Source organism: Dendrobates tinctorius, unplaced genomic scaffold (assembly GCF_039654945.1).
Source record: "Dendrobates tinctorius isolate UK_male_01 unplaced genomic scaffold, ASM3965494v1 ptg000025l, whole genome shotgun sequence".
NCBI classification, from domain to species: Eukaryota; Metazoa; Chordata; class Amphibia; order Anura; family Dendrobatidae; genus Dendrobates; species Dendrobates tinctorius.
Window position 1 is genome coordinate 9879965 of NW_027361693.1, and position 21564 is coordinate 9901528.

At 40.6% G+C, this 21564-nt stretch overlaps 1 protein-coding gene across 1 annotated transcript in view; it reads right to left on the bottom strand.

The window, feature by feature from the left end:
• Window positions 1-21564, bottom strand: part of CDH18 (cadherin 18) — a 1129863-nt gene that overhangs the window by 279022 nt on the left and 829277 nt on the right. Inside the window, exon 6 of the mRNA XM_073569448.1 lies at window positions 18193-18374. Within this exon, the coding sequence (XP_073425549.1) occupies window positions 18193-18374 (182 nt within the window). The remainder of the gene's footprint in view (window positions 1-18192; window positions 18375-21564) is intronic.

The window sequence follows — 21564 nt, forward strand, 5'->3', positions numbered from 1 at the left end:
ACCCTTCAGGTGCTTCACAGGAATTTTTTTGAATATTTAAAAAAATGAACATTTAACTTTTTTTCACAAAAAAATACTTAAGGTTCAATTTTTTTTATTTTACCAAGGGTAACAGGAGAAATTGGACTGGAAAAGTTATTGTGCAATTTGTACTGAGTATGCTGATACCTGATATGTGGGGGGGAACCACTGTTTCGGCGCATGGCAGAGCTCAGAATGGAAGGAGCGCCGTTTGACTTTTTCAATGCAAAATTGACTGGAATTCAGATCGGACGCCATGTCACATTTGGAGAGCCCCTGATGTACCTAAACAGTGGAAACCCCCCACAAATGACACTATTTTGGAAACTAGACCCCCTAAGGAACTTATCTAGATGTGTAGTGAGCACTTTGAACCCCCAAGGGCTTCACAGTAGTTTATAATGCCCTGGCATGAAAATAAAAAAATCGTATTTTTTCCACAAACATGATCTTTTAGTCACCAATTTTTTTTATTTTCCCAAGGGTACCAGGAGAAATTGATGGTCTGCGGGTGTCATGTTGCTTTTGGAGAGCCCTGATGTACCTAAACAGTGGAAACCCCCCACAAATGACCCCATTTTGGAAACTAGACCCCCCACGGAACTTATCTAGATGTGTGGTGAGCACTTTGAACCCCGAAGTGCTTCACAGAAGTTTATAACGCCCGGGCATGAAAATAAAAAAATCATTTCTGTCCACAAAAATGATATTTCTGCCCCCAATTTTTTATTTTCCTAAGAGTAACAGGAGAAATTGGACCCAAAAGTTGTTTTGCAATTTGTACTGAGTAGGCTGCTACCCCATATGTGGGGGTAAAACACTGTTTGGGTGCATGACAGAGCTTGGAAGGGAAGGAGCACCATTTGACTTTTTCAACACAGAATTGGCTGGAATTGAGATCAGACGCTATGTTGCATTTGGAGAGCCCCTGATGTGCCCAAACAGTGGAAACCCCCCAATTCTAACTCCAACCCTAACCCCAACACACCCCTAACCCTAACCCTAGCCCTAACCCTAGCCCTAGCCCTAGCCCTAACCCTAGCCCTAGCCCTAACCCTAGCCCTAACCCTAATGGCAAAATGGAAATAAATGCATTTTTTTATTTTATTATTTTTCCCTAACTAAGAGGGTGATAACGGGGGTTTGATTTACTATTTATGGCGGTTTTTATGTTTGGCAGCTGTCGCATGCTAAAAGATGCTTTTTATTGTAAAAATAGTTTTTGCATCACCACATATTGAGAGCTATAATTTTTCCATATTTTGACCCACCGAGTCATGTGAGGTCTTATTTTTTGCGGGACGAGTTGACGCTTTTAATGGAATCATTTTCGGGCACGTGACATCTTTTTATCGCTTTTCATTCTGATTTTTGAGACGCAGAATGAACAAAAACCAGCGTTTCATGAATTTCTTTTGGGGGAGCGTTTACACCGTTCTGCCTGCGGTAAAATTGATAAAGCAGTTTTATTCTTCGGGTCAGTATGGTTACAGCGATACCTCACTTAGGTCATTTTTTTATGTTTTGGCGCTTTTATGCAATGAAAACAATTTTATATCAAAAGCTGTGATAATCAGCTGACACCCGGCCGCGATCAGCGGCACTCACCACGTGGGGGCCGCTGATCGCTATGACATAATATTCCATCCATGGGAATTAGGTCCAGGGTCACATGGACTGAATATTACGTCCATTGTAGGTAAGGGGTTAAAACTCATCCTGAAAAAAATCAAGTCTTATGTACGCTCGTATATGTCAACAAAAAAATGCAAAAAGTTAAACCTCAGGTAAAAAGGGAGGGAAAAATGAAAATTTCCAGAGTCATTAACCCCTTAATGACCAAGCCATTTTGTAGGTTAAAGACTAGGCCTTAATTTTGAAATCAGACCATTGTCACTTTATGTGGTTATAACTCTGGAATGCTTCAACGTATCCCGCTGATTCTGAGATTGTTTTTTCGTGACGTATTGTACTTCATGTTAGTGGTAAAATTTCTTTGATATGACTTGCGTTTATTTATGAAAAAAATGAAAATATGGCGAAAATTTTTAACATTTTGCAATTTTCAAACTTTTAATTTTTATGCCCTTAAATCAGAGAGATATGTCACAAAAATAGTTAATAAATAACATTTCCCACATGTCTACTTTACATCAGCACAATTTTGGAACCAAAATTTTTTTTTCTTAGGAAGTTATAAGGGTTAGAATTTGACCAGCGATTTCTCATTTTTCCAACAATATTTACAAAACCATTTCTTTTAGGGACCACTTCCCATTTGAAGTGAGCTTGGGGGATCAAAATAACAGAAAATACCCAAAAGTGACACCATTCTAAAAACTGCACCTCTCAAGGTGCTCAAAACCACATTCAAGAAGTTTATTAACAGTTTAGGTACTTCAAAAGAATTGAAGCAATGTGGAAGGAAAAAATGAACATTTAACTTTTTTTCCCCAAAATTTTTATTTGGACTCAATTTTTTTATTTTGTCAAGGGTATCAGGAGAAAATGAACCACAATATTTATTGTGCAATTTCTCCTAAGTACACCGATACCCCATGTGTGGAGGAAGACCAATCCTTAGGCGCACGGCAGTGCTAAGAAGGGAAGGAGCATCATTTGAGATTTTGAACGTCAAATTGGCTGGAATCGAGAGCGGACGCCATGTCGCGTTTGGAGAGCCCCTGATGTGCCTAAACAGTGGAAACCCCCCACAAGTGACCCCATTTTAGAAACTAGACCCCCCAAGGAACTCATCTAAATGTGTGTGGAGCACTTTGAACCCCCAAGGGCTTCATAGAAGGTTATAACGTAGAGCCATAAAATTAAAAAATCATATTTTTTTCACAAAAATGATCTTCAATGAGCTATAATTTTTCCATATTTTGGCCGACAGAGTCATGTGTGGGCTTGTTTTTTGCGGGAAGAGCTGTCGTTTTTATTGCTACCATTTCAGCGCACATAACGTTTTTTGATCACTTTCTATTCTGATTTTTCTGTTCATTTTCTGAATGAACAAAAACCAGCAATTTAGGAATGCTTTTTATTTTTTCCCCCTCCGTTCCGCATGTGGTAAAATTAGTATGGCAGCTTTATTCTTCGGGTCACTACGATCACAGTGATACCTCATTTATATCGTTTTTTTATGTTTTGGTGTTTTTTACACAATAAAAACTTTTATAGAAAAAATATTTTTGCTGATCATGCTGCATGGCAGCTCGTTTTTTGCGGGAAAAGATGATGTTTTCAGAGGTACCAAGTTTGTTTATATTCATCTTTTTTATCCCGTGTTATTGCACTTTTTCCAAGCAGTACGATGATACTGCTTGGAAAAAGTATAATTTGCTACTTTTTTGTGTTTTTTTTTACGGCATTCACTGAACGGGTTAACTAGGGTGATACTTTTATAGATGGGATTTTTACGGATGTGGCGATACCAAACGTGTATTTTTTTGTTTATTTTATTTTTTTTTACATAAAAATGTGTAATTTTTAGGAGATTTTTTAGGGGGATTATTTTTAATAATTTTTTTATATATTTTTTTAAAAAAATGTTTTTTTTTTACCTTGTCCCTTTATGGAACTTTCACTTTCGCTTTCACTTTAGGGATAATACATTACAATGCTCTAGCATTGTAATGCATTATACCAATGCTGAGAGCTGCTGACACCATGCTGTGAGCATGATCTCACCAGCTCTCTGTAGGTAAATGACCCAGAGGTTGTCATTACACCTCCAGGTCATCATGGCACAGGTCGGGCCCCGCGATTACATCGCAGGGATGCTGACCTGAGGAAGAGGGAGCCCCCTACCCTCTGTCTCCCCCTCTGAACACTGTGATCACACTCGATCGCAGCAGTGAGGGGGTTAACAGCCAGGGGCAGTGGTGGCTCCGGTCCTAGCTGTCAGTGCAGGATGCTCAGCCACTGCAGTGCTGGGCTCCTACACTGATCAGGCAAGGAGAAGCTCAAATTTCAGCCTATCCTGCTGATCAATGCTGTGTTTGGTCTGTCAGATTGACCGACCAATCACAGCGCTGTGGGTGCAGGAACCAAGTGCAAGGGTCCCTGCCCCCCTTCCTGTGCCTCTCAGCTGTCATAGACAGCTGTCGGCACTGAACTGAAACTGCGTGTTTACACGCAGTGACAGTTCAAAGGCAGGACATGCAGAGTCCGTCATGGTGCTGAAAGTTGCCTCTTGCCATGCACGTCCATAGACATTAAGGGGTTAAAGACTTAATGTCTACTAATGTGACATGGTTTGACCTTGCATTGTTTTCTGTCACTTTGCTAACAGTTCATGAGGTTTTTTAATATTTTGGGCATAATTGCACATCAGTAACAGTGTCTCAGAATCTTCATAAATGTTGTCTGATAAAGTTATTTTCTTATTTATTCATCTATGTCAGAACAAATACACTGGCAAATCTTCCTCATTGAGCTAGAAATACTCTGAATTTAATAAAGCTTTTTCTGACTCCAACCACCGCCAAGGAAAGCTCAGTGGATGTGAAAAGTATACAAATACTATAGAGTCCAATATTCATTGTATAAATCTGTAATGTTAACTCCTTTAGTGGTAAAAGCAGAATAACCCTTTGACTTATGAAGGAAACCTTAACCCTTAAGTCTTCCTTCATAAGTCCATGCTAGCAGTACACGTGGTATCCGTTTTTTTCATGGAAACCACATGTACCCATTATAGCCTATGCTACTACTCACATGTCCTTTTTTTCAGCAGCACGATTGACAAGGGCCATTACAAGTCTATGGGTCAGTGAGTAACACGGATGGTATCTGTGAACATCCGTGTGTTATGAGTGTGCTGTACGTGTATAATATTGCAAAATATAGGAGAAGCTTTGTCATTTCTTTCTTTTGTTAACCATACCTGAAAAACAGTGATGGTAAACACGGAAACACATATGACACAGATGGAAAACACTGATGACACCATTACTGCTTTTTCATGTACTTGTTTTACACTAATGTGTGAGGGAGGCCTAAGAAGAAGAAGCAGATCAGTACTGCTTACCCATCTACCTTGCTATTTTTATGGTCTGATTCTAAGGAAAGTTTGTCAATGCTTGTGTGATTTCATGTGATTTCATAAACTATGGTACAATGACATATTTTCAAAAATCCACAAAAATGTTTATATAATGTACCAGCTTAAGGAAATATTCCAAGTGGAAAGTGATTTTAATTAAAAAAAACTCTTCTTTATTATTAGATTCTTGAAACTATTACCTATACTGATTTTATAATGACAGAGCAAATTTGCAAGAGATAACATATAAATAAATCCCTGGGTTTAGAAAAGAAGTACATATGATTGTGACACAATTACAATAGCTAATATGTACAAATTGGATATAAAAGTGATACTTTAATGTTAAAGGGAACCTGTCATCACATTTTTGGTCTACCAGCTTTAAATATCCTTTAATTTTGTGTCATCTATGCATTACAAAACTAGTTTTGAAACCCCCTGACTCCCCATGTATCATCCAGAAATACTTTTTTTATTCCTCTCGCACTGTATGTTAATTGTTAGGTTTGGTCCGATGAGCGTATATTCATTTCTTTCTCTCCACCCCTCCTCGCATGCTCAATGCATTCTTTGTGGTGAATTTCAGCGATGGTGCACATTTTTTGCACATGCACATTTGAAAGGCATCTTGCCTAGCGCGTGCGCAGTATGTTTTGCCCAATTGTGGGCAAGGCCGAAAATCAGTATTGCGCATGCACCGGCATACGCTATTGCTTTATAAAGTCATGGCCAAAAGTATTGACACCCCTGCAATTCTGTCAGATAATACTCAGTTTCTTCCTGAAAATGATTGCAAACACAAATTCTTTGGTATTATTATCTTCATTTAATTTGTCTAAAATGAAAAAACACAAAAAGAATTGTCCTAAAGCCAAATTGGATATAATTCCACACCAAACATAAAAAAGAGGGTGGACAAAAGTATTGGCACTGTGCGAAAAATCATGTGATGCTTCTCTAATTTGTGTAATTAACAGCACCTGTAACTTACCTGTGGCACGTAACAGGTGTTGGCAATAACTAAATCACACTTGCAGCCAGTTGACATGGATTAAAGTTGACTCAACCTCTGTCCTGTGTTCTTGTGTGTACCACATTGAGCATGGAGAAAAGAAAGAAGACCAAAGAACTGTCTGAGGACTTGAGAAACCAAATTGTGAGGAAGCATGAGCAATCTCAAGGCTACAAGTCCATCTCCAAAGACCTGAATGTTCCTGTGTCTACCGTGCGCAGTGTCATCAAGAAGTTTAAAGCCCATGGCACTGTGGCTAACCTCCCTAGATGTGGACGGAAAAGAAAAATTGACAAGAGATTTCAACGCAAGATTGTGCGGATGTTGGATAAAGAACCTCCACTAACATCCAAACAAGTTCAAGCTGCCCTGCAGTCCGAGGGTACAACGGTGTCAACCCGTACTATCCGTCGGCATCTGAATGATAAGGGACTGTATGGTAGGAGACCCAGGAAGACTCCACTTCTTACCCCGAGACATAAAAAAGCCAGGCTGGAGTTTGCCAAAACTTACCTGAAAAAGCCTAAAACATTTTGGAAGAATGTTCTTTGGTCAGATGAGACAAAAGTAGAGCTTTTAGGGCAAAAGCATCAACATAGAGTTTACAGGAGAAAAAAGAGGCATTCAAAGAAAAGTACACGGTCCCTACAGTCAAACATGGCGGAGGTTCCCTGATGTTTTGGGTTTGCTTTGCTGCCTCTGGCACTGGACTGCTTGACCGTGTGCATGGCATTATGAAGTCAGAAGACTACCAACAAATTTTGCAGCATAATTTAGGGCCCAGTGTGAGAAAGCTGGGTCTACCTCAGAGGTCATGGGTCTTCCAGCAGGACAATAACCCAAAACACTTCAAAAAGCACTAGAAAATGGTTTGAGAGAAAGCACTGGAGACTTCTAAGGTGGCCAGCAATGAGTCCAGACCTGAATCCCATAGAACACCTGTGGAGAGATCTAAAAATGGCAGTTTGGAGAAGGCACCCTTCAAATATCAGGGACCTGGAGTAGTTTGCCAAAGAAGAATGGTCTAAAATTCCAGCAGAGCATTGTAAGAAACTCATTGATGGTTACCAGAAGCGGTTGGTGGCAGTTATTTTGGCTAAAGGTTGTGCAACCAAGTATTAGGCTGAGGGTGCCAATACTTTTGTCCGGCCCATTTTTGGAGTTTTGTGTGAAATGATCAATGTTTTGCTTTTTGCTTCATTCTCTTTTGTGTTTTTTCATTTAAGACAAATTAAATGAAGATAATAATACCAAAGAATTTGTGTTTGCAATCATTTTCAGGAAGAAAATGAATATTATCTGACAGAATTTCAGGGGTGTCAATACTTTTGGCCATGACTGTATGTCCTGGAAGTATTTCCCTTCCACTTCTGTCTTCCCTGATGCTGGAAAATTGATGCAGCAGGGAAAACAGAAAAATGACAGGGATACTTCCAGGGCAGACAGAGAAAGCAATTGCATAAGTCGGCTCATGCGCAATACTGATTTTCTGCTTTTCCCACAGTTGGGCAAAGCATACTGCGCACGCGTAAGGCTAGTTTCACACTTGCTTTTTTTTGCAGCGCGTTTTTCCCGCAAAAAAACGCATTAAAAAAACGCATACAAATGCATACAAACGCTGCGTTTTTTTCCAGCATTTTAATGCGCATGCAGGAAAAAAACGCAGCGTTTTTGCGCGTTTGTATGCGTTTTTTGTGCGTTTGCGTTTTTTTACAGATTTTGGAAAAACCCCACAAAAAAGAAAAAACAACCATTCAACAACACACAAGACCAATGGGACTTCATTGTGGGTGTGGTATGTTAATATATATACACCCTGTCTACAGTATTCTTCACATTTGCTTGATTCTTCTCGTGACCATGGATCTGCGCTGGAAGAGTTTTCACTTCAACTTGGATTTGGACATCGCGATGGCTCAGGCGTATGCAGTTGCTTGCCATGAACAAAGGAAGAGAGAGAGGCAGCGAAGACGGCGGCGTATGTGGATACATCCGATTGTTGAACTCCGGGAGAGCCGTGGGGCATACCACACCCTCTACAGCGAGCTACGTGCAAACCCGGAGAAATTTACTGATTATATCCGGATGTCCCACGAAAGTTTCATGGATTTGCTTGCTCGTGTCCAACAATCCATCCGGAGACAGGACACACAGCTCCGTCGTGCGATTCCTCCTGAGGAACGGCTACTGGTGACATTACGGTATGTTTTAAAAACAAAGGGGTGTGGTCTGATGTTTTTTTTTGTAAATTTAGTATTCAAAACCTTGGGTAATTAGTTTTCGTGAATGTACTAATATTTTTTTTATAGTTTTTAAAAATAATATACATAAATATTAATTTTACTTCTTTGTCTGTTCACAGATTCCTGGCGACTGGAGAAACCCTATCCTCACTACACTTCCAGTACCGTATTGGAATCTCTACCTTGTCTGGAATTGTTGCTGACACCTGCCGGGCTCTCTGGAATGTTCTTTGCCCAGAATTTATGCCCCTGCCCACCGCTGAAAAGTGGATGGAAATTGCTGACAAATTCTGGACAGTATGCAATTTTCCCAACTGTTTGGGAGCTGTTGATGGGAAACACATACGGATCATCAAACCCCAAAGAACGGGATCTGAGTACTATAATTACAAAAAGTACTTTTCAATAGTACTCATTGCAATTGCGGATGCCGGATGTATGTTTGTAGCAGTGGACATTGGAGCATTTGGCCGTGGTAATGACTCGCAGGCTTTTAAAAACTCAGACATGGGCCGGAGGTTGTATGGCAACCAATTTAATTTCCCTATGCCACGGCCTCTTCCTCACACCGAAGCTCCGCCACTGCCCTTTGTAATGGTTGGCGATGAGGCTTTTCAAATGTGCGGAAACTTACTGAAACCCTACTCCAGCCGGGACTTGGACCACACCAAAAAAATTTTTAATTACAGGCTGACCAGGGCCAGAAGAACTGTCGAGTGTGCTTTTGGGATTCTTGTTTCCAGATGGCGAATTCTGGGCACGGCCATTAATCTTAAACTTGAAACAGTCGATGAGGTGGTGAAGGCCTGTGTGGTTCTACATAACTTTGTGATGGCTAAAGAGCACCCGACCTTTGAACTGGACGATGATGCTCCTAACCCATTGCCTGAATTCACTCAGCACACTCTCAGGTCATCCGTTGAAGTTGGCCAAATGAGGGACAAATTTGCGGCCTACTTTATTTCTGATGTAGGACGGGTGCACTGGCAAGATGAAATGGTGTAATGTTGTTGTTTATGGTAATAAAAATCCTTATTTGATACCATTACTGAGTGCACTATATTTTTTAAACTCCGATTAATTAAAAAACTTCCCATGTATAACTGAATTTTGTTATGTTCACACACCTGGGCAGGTAAATACACATACGAGTTAAAATGCAGCATTGCTAGTCTGCGTGAAATATATTGGAATGAGCAAAGCTGCAGGCCATGAATCAGGAAACCATTTTTTTTCAAGATAAAATTGTGCAAATAGTTTAAAACAAAGTATGTGATTTTCTCAAAACACAACACTCAAAACCCAACCCCAATGAAAGTCCATGGGGAATACAAGTCAGCATTGAGTGGATGAATGTAATCTGCTCCATTAAAAGTTATTACACTAGGCCTTTGAATTGACTATACTAGGCCGTGGTATTTCAAATATGAGTATACTAGGCCTTGGGGCTAGTAGTATAGTAATATGTGAAATACCACGGCCTAGTATAGTCATACCAAGGCCTACTGTAATAACTCGATTTTTAACAACTAGCATCTTGTTTCAACAAAAACAAACTGGTGAAACTAGAAAGAAACTTATTTTTTAGACAAGTTTCAACAGTTTGTTTTTCATGAAACCAGATTCTATTTGGTAAAACTAGAGTTATTACACTAGGCCTTGGAATGACTATACTAGGCCGTGGTATTTCAAATATGAGTATACTAGGCCTTGGGGCTAGTAGTATATGTGAAATACCACGGCCTAGTATAGTCATACCAAGGCCTACTGTAATAACTCGATTTTTAACAACTAGCATCTTGTTTCAACAAAAACAAACTGGTGAAACTAGAAAGAAACTTATTTTTTAGACAAGTTTCAACAGTTTGTTTTTCATGAAACCAGATTCTATTTGGTAAAACTAGAGTTATTACACTAGGCCTTGGAATGACTATACTAGGCCGTGGTATTTCAAATATGAGTATACTAGGCCTTGGGGCTAGTAGTATATGTGAAATACCACGGCCTAGTATAGTCATACCAAGGCCTACTGTAATAACTCGATTTTTAACAACTAGCATCTTGTTTCAACAAAAACAAACTGGTGAAACTAGAAAGAAACTTATTTTTTAGACAAGTTTCAACAGTTTTGTTTTTCATGAAACCAGATTCTATTTGGTAAAACTAGAGTTATTACACTAGGCCTTGGAATGACTATACTAGTCCATGTTATTTCACATATGACTATACTAGCCCTTGGGTTGGTTTTTAACATGTATTTACCCATCAGTGTGTGTGAGCGGCGCAAACAACATTAATGAAACTTATTAATGGTGAACCACAAATGTAAATTTATTTTTTATCACAAAAAAAAAATTTAAAAATTATTTTTTACGGCGTTTGGGGGCAGATGGTTTCAATTTGGGGGTGTGCAGGGAATATGCAACACTTGCAGTTGAAGACGGTGTTTGAGGGGAAGGGGCAACAAAACTTGTGGGGGAAGGTAGTCCAGTTAAGGGAATTAAACTTGGAACACTTGTAGGAGAGGAAATCTGTTCAGTTACATTAGTTGTAATGGCATGTCGCCGTAGGCTTGTGTGCCTGGACCGACTTTGGCCCAATGCCCGCCTAGATTGATTTCGCCTTGAAGTAGGGGCAAATATGGAATGTAGGTCCCCCGTCTGCTGGTATGGCTGCTGCTGCTGAGGTGGCGGCTGCTGCTGCAGAGGTTGCGGCTGCTGCTGAGGTGGCGTCTGCTGCTGAGGTGGCAGCTGCTGCTGAGGTGGTTGCTGCTGCTGAGGTGGTTGCTGCTGCTGCTGAGGTGGCGGCTGCTGCTGAGGTGGTTGCTGCTGCTGCTGAGGTGGCGGCTGCTGCTGAGGTGGCTGCTGCTGCTGAGGTGGCGGCTGCTGCTGAGGTGGCGGCTGCTGAGTTGGCTGCTGCTGCTGAGGTGGCTGATGCTGCTCTTCTTGGTCAGTGCTCGTCCTTGCAGGAGGACTGGTGGCGGCAGTGATGGCCCAGGTTTGCAGAGTGGTGGTGGCAGGGCTACTACATGTTGTTGTAGTGGCAGGGCTGTTCCATGTTTGCCTAGTGGTGGCTGAGCTCCACGCATGCATGGGATTGGCGGTGGTGCTCCAGACAGGAGCAGCGCTTGCCATGGTGGTGTCGGTGAAGTGACCAGCTGCACTCAGACTTGTGGTGGTGTAACGGTGGGTGTCCAGCCTTTGAAGAGAGGTGTCCGTGCAGTGGTATGCAGCACAAGTCGGTAGTGAGGTGAAGCGAGTCAATGGTGGCACAGGTGGAAAGGACACCACTGACTGCTGACCGTACCGATTATGCTGCATAGCCTGCAAGAAAGCATTGTTGCAGGCCTGCAGCACATTCAGCTGTTGATCAGGACTAAGGTGTTCCGCCATGCCCTTTTCAATCTTACTAAAAAAATGGTGTGCTGGTCTGTTGAGGTCGGCCTCCAGACGGTCAAGGCGCTGTTCTACAGAATTGAAGCGGTGTTCAAAGTGGTTAAAACCACGTTCCATCAGTGCAAAACCGCTTTCAACTCTGTCGGACAGTGACTTGAGGCTGGAATTAAATGTCTCGCTCAAATGCATAAACTCGGGCAAGACATTCCTGTCCAAGGCCCTCTGCCGCTGGCGGGTAGTGCCCGCATAACCAGTGGCAGAGACCTGGGACAGGGGAACACCTGATGGCCCAGCTTCCTGGTCACCAGCTGTGTGTGTGTGGGACCTGCAAGGTGCTTCCTGGCTGTCGGATGGCTGGGACGGGTCAGAGGACGTCCGAGGAAGGACCGCTCCAGGGCCAGGTTGCAGGGTGCTGCTCCAGGTGCTGTGGAAGAAAGGAAAATCATTACTACCATGCCTTTACAAGAAGCATCAGCTGTGGATTAGAAAAACACAGATTAATAAAAATAAAAACCCAAAATGTATAATACTTACGATCTTGTGGCAAGGACCGGTCTTAGGAACTGCAACGCGTGATAGTGACGGTATCTAGTTCTGGTCCTTGACGCAGATCCACTGCGAACCTGGCCCTCAGCACGAACATCACTGTTGAAGCGGTCCTTGATCGAACGCCAACGTGTTCGGACTTTGTCCACTGTTGATAAAAAAAAACAGTGCCGTCAAGGACAACAGTCACTGCTTCACAATTTAGCAATACAATACTCAAAGCAGTCACTGTACACCCCGATGACACTGTTGGGTTTCCTGCTAGAATACACCTAGCACGAAACCCAACAGTGCCGTCAAGGACAACAGTCAATGCGGCACAATGTAGCAATACAATACTCAAAGCAGTCACTGTAGACACCGATGACACTGTTGGGTTTCCTGCTAGAATACGCCTAGCACGAAACCCAACAGTGCCGTCAAGGACAACAGTCACTGCGGCACAATGTAGCAATACAATACTCAAAGCAGTCACTGTAGACCCCGATGACACTGTTGGGTTTCCTGCTAGAATACGCCTAGCACGAAACCCAACAGTGCCGTCAAGGACAACAGTCACTGCGGCACAATGTAGCAATACAATACTCAAAGCAGTCACTGTAGACCCCGATGACACTGTTGGGTTTCCTGCTAGAATACGCCTAGCACGAAACCCAACAGTGCCGTCAAGGACAACAGTCACTGCGGCACAATGTAGCAATACAATACTCAAAGCAGTCACTGTAGACCACGATGACACTGTTGGGTTTCCTGCTAGAATACGCCTAGCACGAAACCCAACAGTGCCGTCAAGGACAACAGTCACTGCGGCACAATGTAGCAATACAATACTCAAAGCAGTCACTGTAGACCACGATGACACTGTTGGGTTTCCTGCTAGAATACGCCTAGCACGAAACCCAACAGTGCCGTCAAGGACAACAGTCACTGCGGCACAATGTAGCAATACAATACTCAAAGCAGTCACTGTAGACCACGATGACACTGTTGGGTTTCCTGCTAGAATACGCCTAGCACGAAACCCAACAGTGCCGTCAAGGACAACAGTCACTGCGGCACAATACAGAGCAGGGAAATACTCACTAAACGCCTTTTTGGCGGATGCTGTGGCGCTGTCCCAGCCATCCATCAACGCTGCGGCCACCTCATTCCATAGCCGCCGTGTCACCACATTGTCCTTGTACAGCCGGTCACGGCTGTCCCACAACGGCGAACGCTCCTGGACCAGGCTGATGAGCTGCTCATTATCCAGGTAGACGTCTTCATCCCGTTGTGGAACCTAGACAAAACACATTCATTAGAATAATCAAATTTAAATTGACTAAAAAGTTACAAAAAAAGAAACAAAAAAAAGAGTAAAAATAGAAGATAAAAAAAAAAAAAAAAACATTACAAATCATTTGATACTTACATTACGTATAACCACCGGGAATTGGCTTCGCTGCTCCTGCTGTTCGCCCTCACTATTCCCGTCCGCAGATGATGATGACGATGTCTGAAAGTTGAAAAAAACGTAAGAGATTTGGAGAAGCAGCAGATATACTTACCAGATGCACGAAAATAATCACCTCACGGTCTGCTTGCGCCAATTCCTGCCGCGATGGGGAATACTCCGATTCTGAAGACATACTGCATGTAAAAATAATAAAAATCATTAGTACATACATAATTTAAAAGGACAGGCATATAATGTAATATACTCACATTGTTCGCTGATATGGGTTCTTGGTTGAATGTCTGCTCTTCAATCTGTCTAGTGTAGTAGTGGCAGAGTTTTGGCAGGCACCTCCTTTATATAGACTTTTTTTTTTGGACTTTAGAAGATTCTAACTAGGATAAAAAGTGGACACCACCCAAAAAACGCTGCGCTAAAAAAGCGCATACCTGCGCATGCCAGTGCGCACGTATGCGCATCCATAGGCTATAATGGCCATTTTTAGCGCAAAACGTGCGCATACGTGCGCATGCGATTTTTTCAAGGGCCAAAAAATGCAACATGCAGCGTCTGGAAAATACCAACGCACACCCCAAAAAAACGCAGCGCATGAAAATCGCATACATGCGCTTACAAGTGCGCAGGTATGCGCACCCATGTTAAATATAGGGGAAAAATCGCATGCGCACGTATGCGTTTTTTTCCAGCGCTAAAAAACGCAAATGTGAAACCAGCCTAAGATGCCATTTCAATGCGCACGCGTGAAAACTGTTTGTGTTGTGTGATATTCACCGAAAGGAATACATACAGCAAACCGAGGAGGGGTGGAGAGAGAGAAACTAAGCGACGCCCATTGGACCGGACAGAACAGCTTTACATACAGCACAGGAAGAATAAAAAAGGTATTTTGGGATGATACATGGCTATGAAAATTGTAGATTCATTCTGAAGGCATCAAAACTATGAATTAACACATGTGGAATTATGTAATTAACAAAAAAGTGTGAAACAGCTGAAAATATGTCTTATATTCTAGGTTCTTCAAAGTAGCCACCTTTTGCTTTGATTACTGCTTTGCACACTCTTGGCATTCTCTTGATGAGCTTCAAGAGGTAGTCACCGGAAATGATTTTCACTTCACAGGTGTGCCCTGTCAGGTTTAATAAGTGGGATTTCTTGCCTTATAAATGGGGTTGGGACCATCAGTTGTGTTGTGCATAAGACGTCTGGTGGATACACAGCTGATAATACTACTGAATAGACTGTTAGAATTTGTATTATGGCAAGAAAAAAGCAGCCAAGTAAAGAAAAACGAGTGGCCATCATTACTATAAGAAATGAAGGTCAGTCAGTCCGAAAAATTGGGAAAACTTTGAAAGTGTCCCCAAGTGCAGTGCCAAAAATCATCAAGTGCTACAAAGAAACTGGCTCACATGAGGACCGTCCCAGGAAAGGAAGCCCAAGAGTCACCTCTGCTGCGGAGGATAAGTTCATCCGAGTCACTAGCCTCAGAAATCGCAGGTTACAGCAGCTCAGATTAGAGACCAGGTCAATGCCACACACAGTTCTAGCAGCAGACACATCTCTACAACAACTGTTAAGAGGAGACTTTGTGCAGCAGGCCTTCATGGTAAAATAACTGCTAGCAAACCACTGCGAAGGACAGGCGACAAGCAGAAGAGACTTGTTTGGGCTAAAGAGCACAAGGAATGGACATTAGACCAGTGAAAATCTGTGCTTTGGTCTGATGAGTTCAAATTTGAGATCTTTGGTTCCAACCACCGTGTTTTTGTGCGATGCAAAAAAGTGAACAGATGGATTTTACATGCCTGGTTCCCACCGTGAAGCATGGAGGCGAAGGTGTGATGGTGTGGGGGTGCTTTGATGGTGATACTGTTGGGGATTTATTCACAATTGAAGGCATACTGAATCAGCATGGTTACCACAGCATCTTGCAGCGGCTTGCTATTCTATTCGGTTTGCGTTCAGTTGGACCATCATTTATTTTTCAACAGGACAATGACCCCAAACACACCTCCAGGCTGTGTAAGGGCTATTTGACCAAGAAGGAGAGTGATGGGGTGCTACGCCAGATGACCTGGCCTCCACAGTCACCAGACCTGAACCCAATCCAGATGGTTTGGGGTGAGTAGGACCGCAGAGTGAATGCAAAAGGGCCAACAAGTGCTAAGCATCTCTGGGAACTCCTCCAAGACTGTTGGAAGACCATTTCCGGTGACTACCTCTTGAAGCTCATCAATAGAATGCCAAGAGTGTGCAAAGCAGTAATCAAAGCAAAAGGTGGCTACTTTGAAGAACCTAGAATATAAGACATATTTTCAGTTGTTAAACACTTTTTTGTTAATTATATAATTCCACATGTGTTAATTCATAGTTTTGATGATTTCAGAGTGAATATACAATTTTCATAGTCATGAAAATAAAGAAAACTCTTTGAATGAGAAGTTGTGTCCAAACTTTGGATCTGTTATATATATATATATATATATATATATAGACATATCTATATATAATAATAATCTTTATTTTTATATAGCGCTAACATATTCCTCAGCGCTTTACAGTTTTGCACACATTTTCATCACTGTCCCCGATGGGGCTCACAATCTAAATTCCCTATCAGTATGTCTTTGGAGTGTGGGAGGGAACTGGAGTGCCCGGAGGAAACCCACGCAAACATGGGGAGAACATACAAACTCCTTGCAGATGTTTTCCTTGGTGGGATTCGAACCCAGGACTCAAATGAGTTCAAATTTGAGATCTTTGGTTCCAACCACCGTGTCTTTGTGCGATGCAAAAAAGGTGAACAGATGGATTTTACATGCCTGGTTCCCACCGTGAAGCATGGAGGCAAAGGTGTGATGGTGTGGGGGTGCCACACCACTGAGCCACCGTGCTGCCCAGTATATATACGGTGCAGTAAAATAGCAAGAAAACTCACAAGAACATGGAGATCAAGTACTGTGGACTTACTCAGTTTCAGCATAGACTCCTGTAATTTTTCTATTTCTATTGATGCATTTTATCAGTAGGTCTGTTAGAAGAGGAACATGGCTGCTAGAGCATACTGTTCACACTTAGTTCTTTTGGTAAACATGTTTTTCAACATGTGTTTCAGTGTCAGAAAGGTTCTTTGTCTTTCCATGTTAAATGCTTTTTTCACTTTGTATAGATAAATTTGCTTTTCTCAAACAAAATGTTTGATGTACAAATATCTTCATTTTTATAAACACCATGTAAAATATGTGCATATCTAAACATCTCCATAAGGTATTAATTCACATGAACTGGGAAATTGAACATGTGGCTCAAAATTCATAAATTACATCTGCTGGCTTGGAACTGCTCTTTTGTGAATAGTTTGAACTAAAGACACTGTAATTTACAGGTAAGTAAGAACATAGTTTCCAACTATTTAAACACTACAATATAAGGTTTCTCCAACCGATCCATACAAATGGATCCAAAGGAATGAATATTGTGTGGCAACATCAATGATAATAGTAATCCTTTCCAATACTTGGAGAGTTGCTCATGCAGAATCTATTAGTCAAAATGCTCATCTTGTGGCCAGAGCATAGGGGATTAAACAGAGTGCCTCATAATATAAACTACCAACTCAATGAATTGGCTCACAAAGGATGGAAACCTTGTATTGTCGAACAACCATTCTAAGTAGGGATTGTCCAAAACAGAAATCCCATTTAATAGACTTATGTGCATAAGCCTTTTATGTTCAGGTTTTCCATTAAAATGGCCAAACAAGTCGTCATTTCTCATTAGCAGCACATCAAGTGAAACTTCACCACTTCACCCAATATGTTATCATTATTATGCATGAAATGCAGCAAAACACACCAATCCTTTCATAAAAATTATGTTCCAAATTGTTCTTTATCGCTTGGATTTTAGGAAACCGAATACTAGATTTTGTTCACTTTAGATTATACTATATTATAAACTGATACTCTAATTTGCTCATCTCTGGCAATGTCCAGAGGAGAAAGTGTCTTTGATAACGATGCCACTCTTATACCAAAATGACAAGAGCAAGAACTTTCTGCAATGGCAATTCATGAACAAAAGTCTGTGTTAGTGAATTACAAAATTGTGTATCCACATGAGAAAATCTCCAGTAGTTAAAAGAACAGTACAGTATGAGAAATATTATTCGTATATCAATAAAAAAAATCTGTCTCAACAGTGAATGTCTCACTTATAAAATTATTAGATGAAACATAACATTAAAATCAAATTTAGTACAGTACTATTTTGCTTTCTTTGGTAAAAAAAAGTATATGCAAAGACGACTTATAATTTTGTGCAAAATTTTCATACCATCTTTCGTCATTAAGTTGATAGGTGTCAATGCGGTAAATTTAACATTGCTAAAGTTAAGAAAGCAGCAAAAATGTCTCTACATCACATTTCTTAAACTTAATCCATGATTAAAATTAAGCATTTACCTTTTTAAGCAAAAGGATTCCTTCCCTTGTTTCTTTATCGGTCGATATGGAAAACACACCATCTCCATTGACAATGGCGTACCTGATATCAGCATTAAGTCCAACATCTGCATCAATAGCCTTGATTTTCCCAACAGCAGAACCAACTTGGGCTGATTCTGGAACATATAGTTGGTAATGTCCTGTGGAAATATTTTTGAAGGAATAATGTTGATTAAACATTCATGGGTTGTTTTTTTTTCAACAAAATTGTGTGAATATTAACAATTATCTATACATGTTAAAATCAAGTAAGCAAACCTGCTCAAATATTAAAATGCCTAAAAATGTTGCTTGAAGCTAGAGTAGTTTCCTTTTGAACAAATCAAAATTGGAAAAGAAAGGTGATCTTTATGGAAGTGTTGTTACTTATGAAGTGTGTAATGAGAAAATAAACCATTGTTTACATTAGGTTTCTGTGTTAAATATATATGTATATAAATATACACATTATATATATATATTTTATTTTTTATTTTTTTCTCAGCATCACAATTTTTATTAAAAATAAAAATTATACATTTTACAACTTTAACACTGGACACTGGGAATGTTTTAAACTATGACTTTCTGTTGCATCAAGAAATCTTTAAGTACATTAGAAGCCATAAACAGACTGTTACCATATCTTTCGCATAGAAGTATCTAAAGAGCATGCCAAGGTCATTATGAAGGCAATGAAAGTGGGGTCAGCTATGATATCACTTATTGTGAATGGTCGATCCTTTGTTATCAACTGTGTATAGAGGTGTTATCAGTCATTGTAATCATACCTTTGATACTATAGAGCCTGCTGAAAACTTTTCCTTAAAGAACAGGAGTAGTGATGAGCAAGTATAATCGTTGCTCGGGTTTTCTCGAGACTGCTCGGGTGTCCTCCGAGTATTTTGGCGTGGTCGGAGATTTAGTTTTCGTCATCTAATCTGCATGATTTCCGACTTGCAGACAGGCTGAATACATGTGGGAATTCCCTAACAGGCATTCCACATATGTATTCAAGCTATCTAGCAGTCGCAAATCATGCAGATGAGACAATGAAAACTAAATCTCCGAGCATGTCAAAATACTCGGAGGACACCGGAGTATGCTCGAAAAATCCGAGCAACGAGTATACTCGCTCATCACTAAACAGGAGGAATGAGTATAAAATAGCTCCAATGGCCAGAGTAAAATTTCAAGATTAAAAATATAATTCATTTAAGGATTGTGATATGAAAACAAAAAACACTGACAAAAATGTTAAAAAGAAACTGTAAAACAAAACCTGATTAAACCGATTATTCATTTTTGGATGAAACAAATAGTACATAAATAAAGCCTAAAATCATGGCTATCAAACTAACAAGATGAATTTATTGAATGAGATTAGTGATGAGTGAGCAATAAATTGCTCGGGTACTCGTTACTCAAGCAAATTGTAATGCTCGGGTGATCGACCCGAGTAATGAGTATAATGGAAGTCAATGGGAAATTCAAGTATTTTTCTGACAGCCCTCTGAAGTTTGGAGGTGTCAAAAAATTGCTTAAATTGATTGAAACAGCCCTGAAATGGCATGGGAACAGCATGTGGAAGACCACTGGAAGCATCTCTGAATCCCAGGTTGCTGCTGGGAGCAATGTTGTCAGAATTTAATGCCACTCTTACGGACCGACTAAAAAAATATACAAAAACTAAAGATAAAATGGATTTTACTGAAAAAAATGATAAGAAACATTATTTCCATGATAATGACTTATATATAAGGCAAAATAAATAATTCAAAAATGCTTGGGCTATGTTAACATTTAGTGTTTTTCCACACTTGAATTGCTTTCAATAGTGAAAAAACATTCACCAGGAAACATAATTTTAACATTTTACTACATATCTGGCCATGTGGTGTGTGAGACATGATTAGACACATCCTGCTTGAATTATGAAGGAGGGACTCTGAAAGACACAAGATATTTTTTAAGTGCCATTAGGTAGCCCTCACTATTTGTAGAGGGCTATGAGGTGACCCTTACTATTGTTAGAGGACCAGCAATTGGCCCTTACTAATGTTAGGGACCAGCAGGTGTCTTGTAGACAGATGAGCACAAGATAGAGTTTTTGGTAAAGCACATCATTCTAGGGTGTACTGTAAATGGAATTAGGTCTACAAATAAAATAACAGTGCAGTAGTTACAATCAAATATGGTGGAGGTTGAAAGATATTTTGGGATTATTTTGCTGCCTCTGGCACTGGGTGCCTTGACTGTGTGCAACTCAACAAGAAATGTGAGGCTTCCCAAAGGATTTTGGGTGGCAATGTAGTGTCCAGTGTCGGAAAGCTTGGTTTGCATCCTAGGTTATGGGTTTTCCAAAAGGACAATGTCCCCAAACCTGCTTCAAGAAGCCCCAAGAAATGGATGGAAACTAACCACTGGAGAGTTCAGAAGTGGTAATTCCAGCTCCAGTAGCATAAAATCTCCCACCACTACCTCTTACATACAGATGCTTCTGAGAAACTGTGAGTGGACACATTAAATAAGTTAATCTTGCCTGCTTTGATGAATTTCTGCAATTTCTGAGTACAGCTCATTGTAAAAGACACAGATTTTTCAATGGGTGTATGGAAAACAGTAATCAAGTTATGGACTGTGGAAGAGATGTACAGTGTGTGACAAGAATGAATACTCCTTTCCAGCAGATGATATTTAGCACCTATCCCTGCACTAGTAGCAGCTAGCAGCCATATTAATAGGGGTCAGAATAGATGTTACCTTGATTTTTTTTAGGTTACAGAAGCAAGGATTAAAGCTTATAAGCTAGTAATCCCTTAATAGATACCTGTAATATGCTATACCTACAGCCACAGCTCACCCAAGATGAACTGCAGATAAGAGTGGAATTACTACAGACTATAGAATGGATTTGAATTGGCCCTGAAAAGACTTTGTACTTGGCAGCAACAATCTCTGGAGGAACATAAGCAACCCTGCCTGCTGGTAATTCCAGCTCCAGTAGCGTAAAGCCTACACCACTACCTCTTACAAAAAGATGCTACAGAGAAACTGCAAATGGACACATTATATGTTAATTTTGCCTGCATTCATGAATTTCTGAGTAAGGATCACAGTAAAAAATATGAATCTGTCCATGAGTGCATGGAAAGAAGCAATCAAGTTATGGACTGTGAAGGAAATGTATGTGGCCCAAAGAAGCACTCATTTCCAGCAGATCATACCTAGCACCTAAACGGAGCTAACAGCAAAATTAATAGGGAAAATAAAAGACGCTAACTTGATATTTTTTCATTAGGTTGCAGCAGCAAAGACTAAAAGGCAATAATTCCTTACTAGATACCTGTA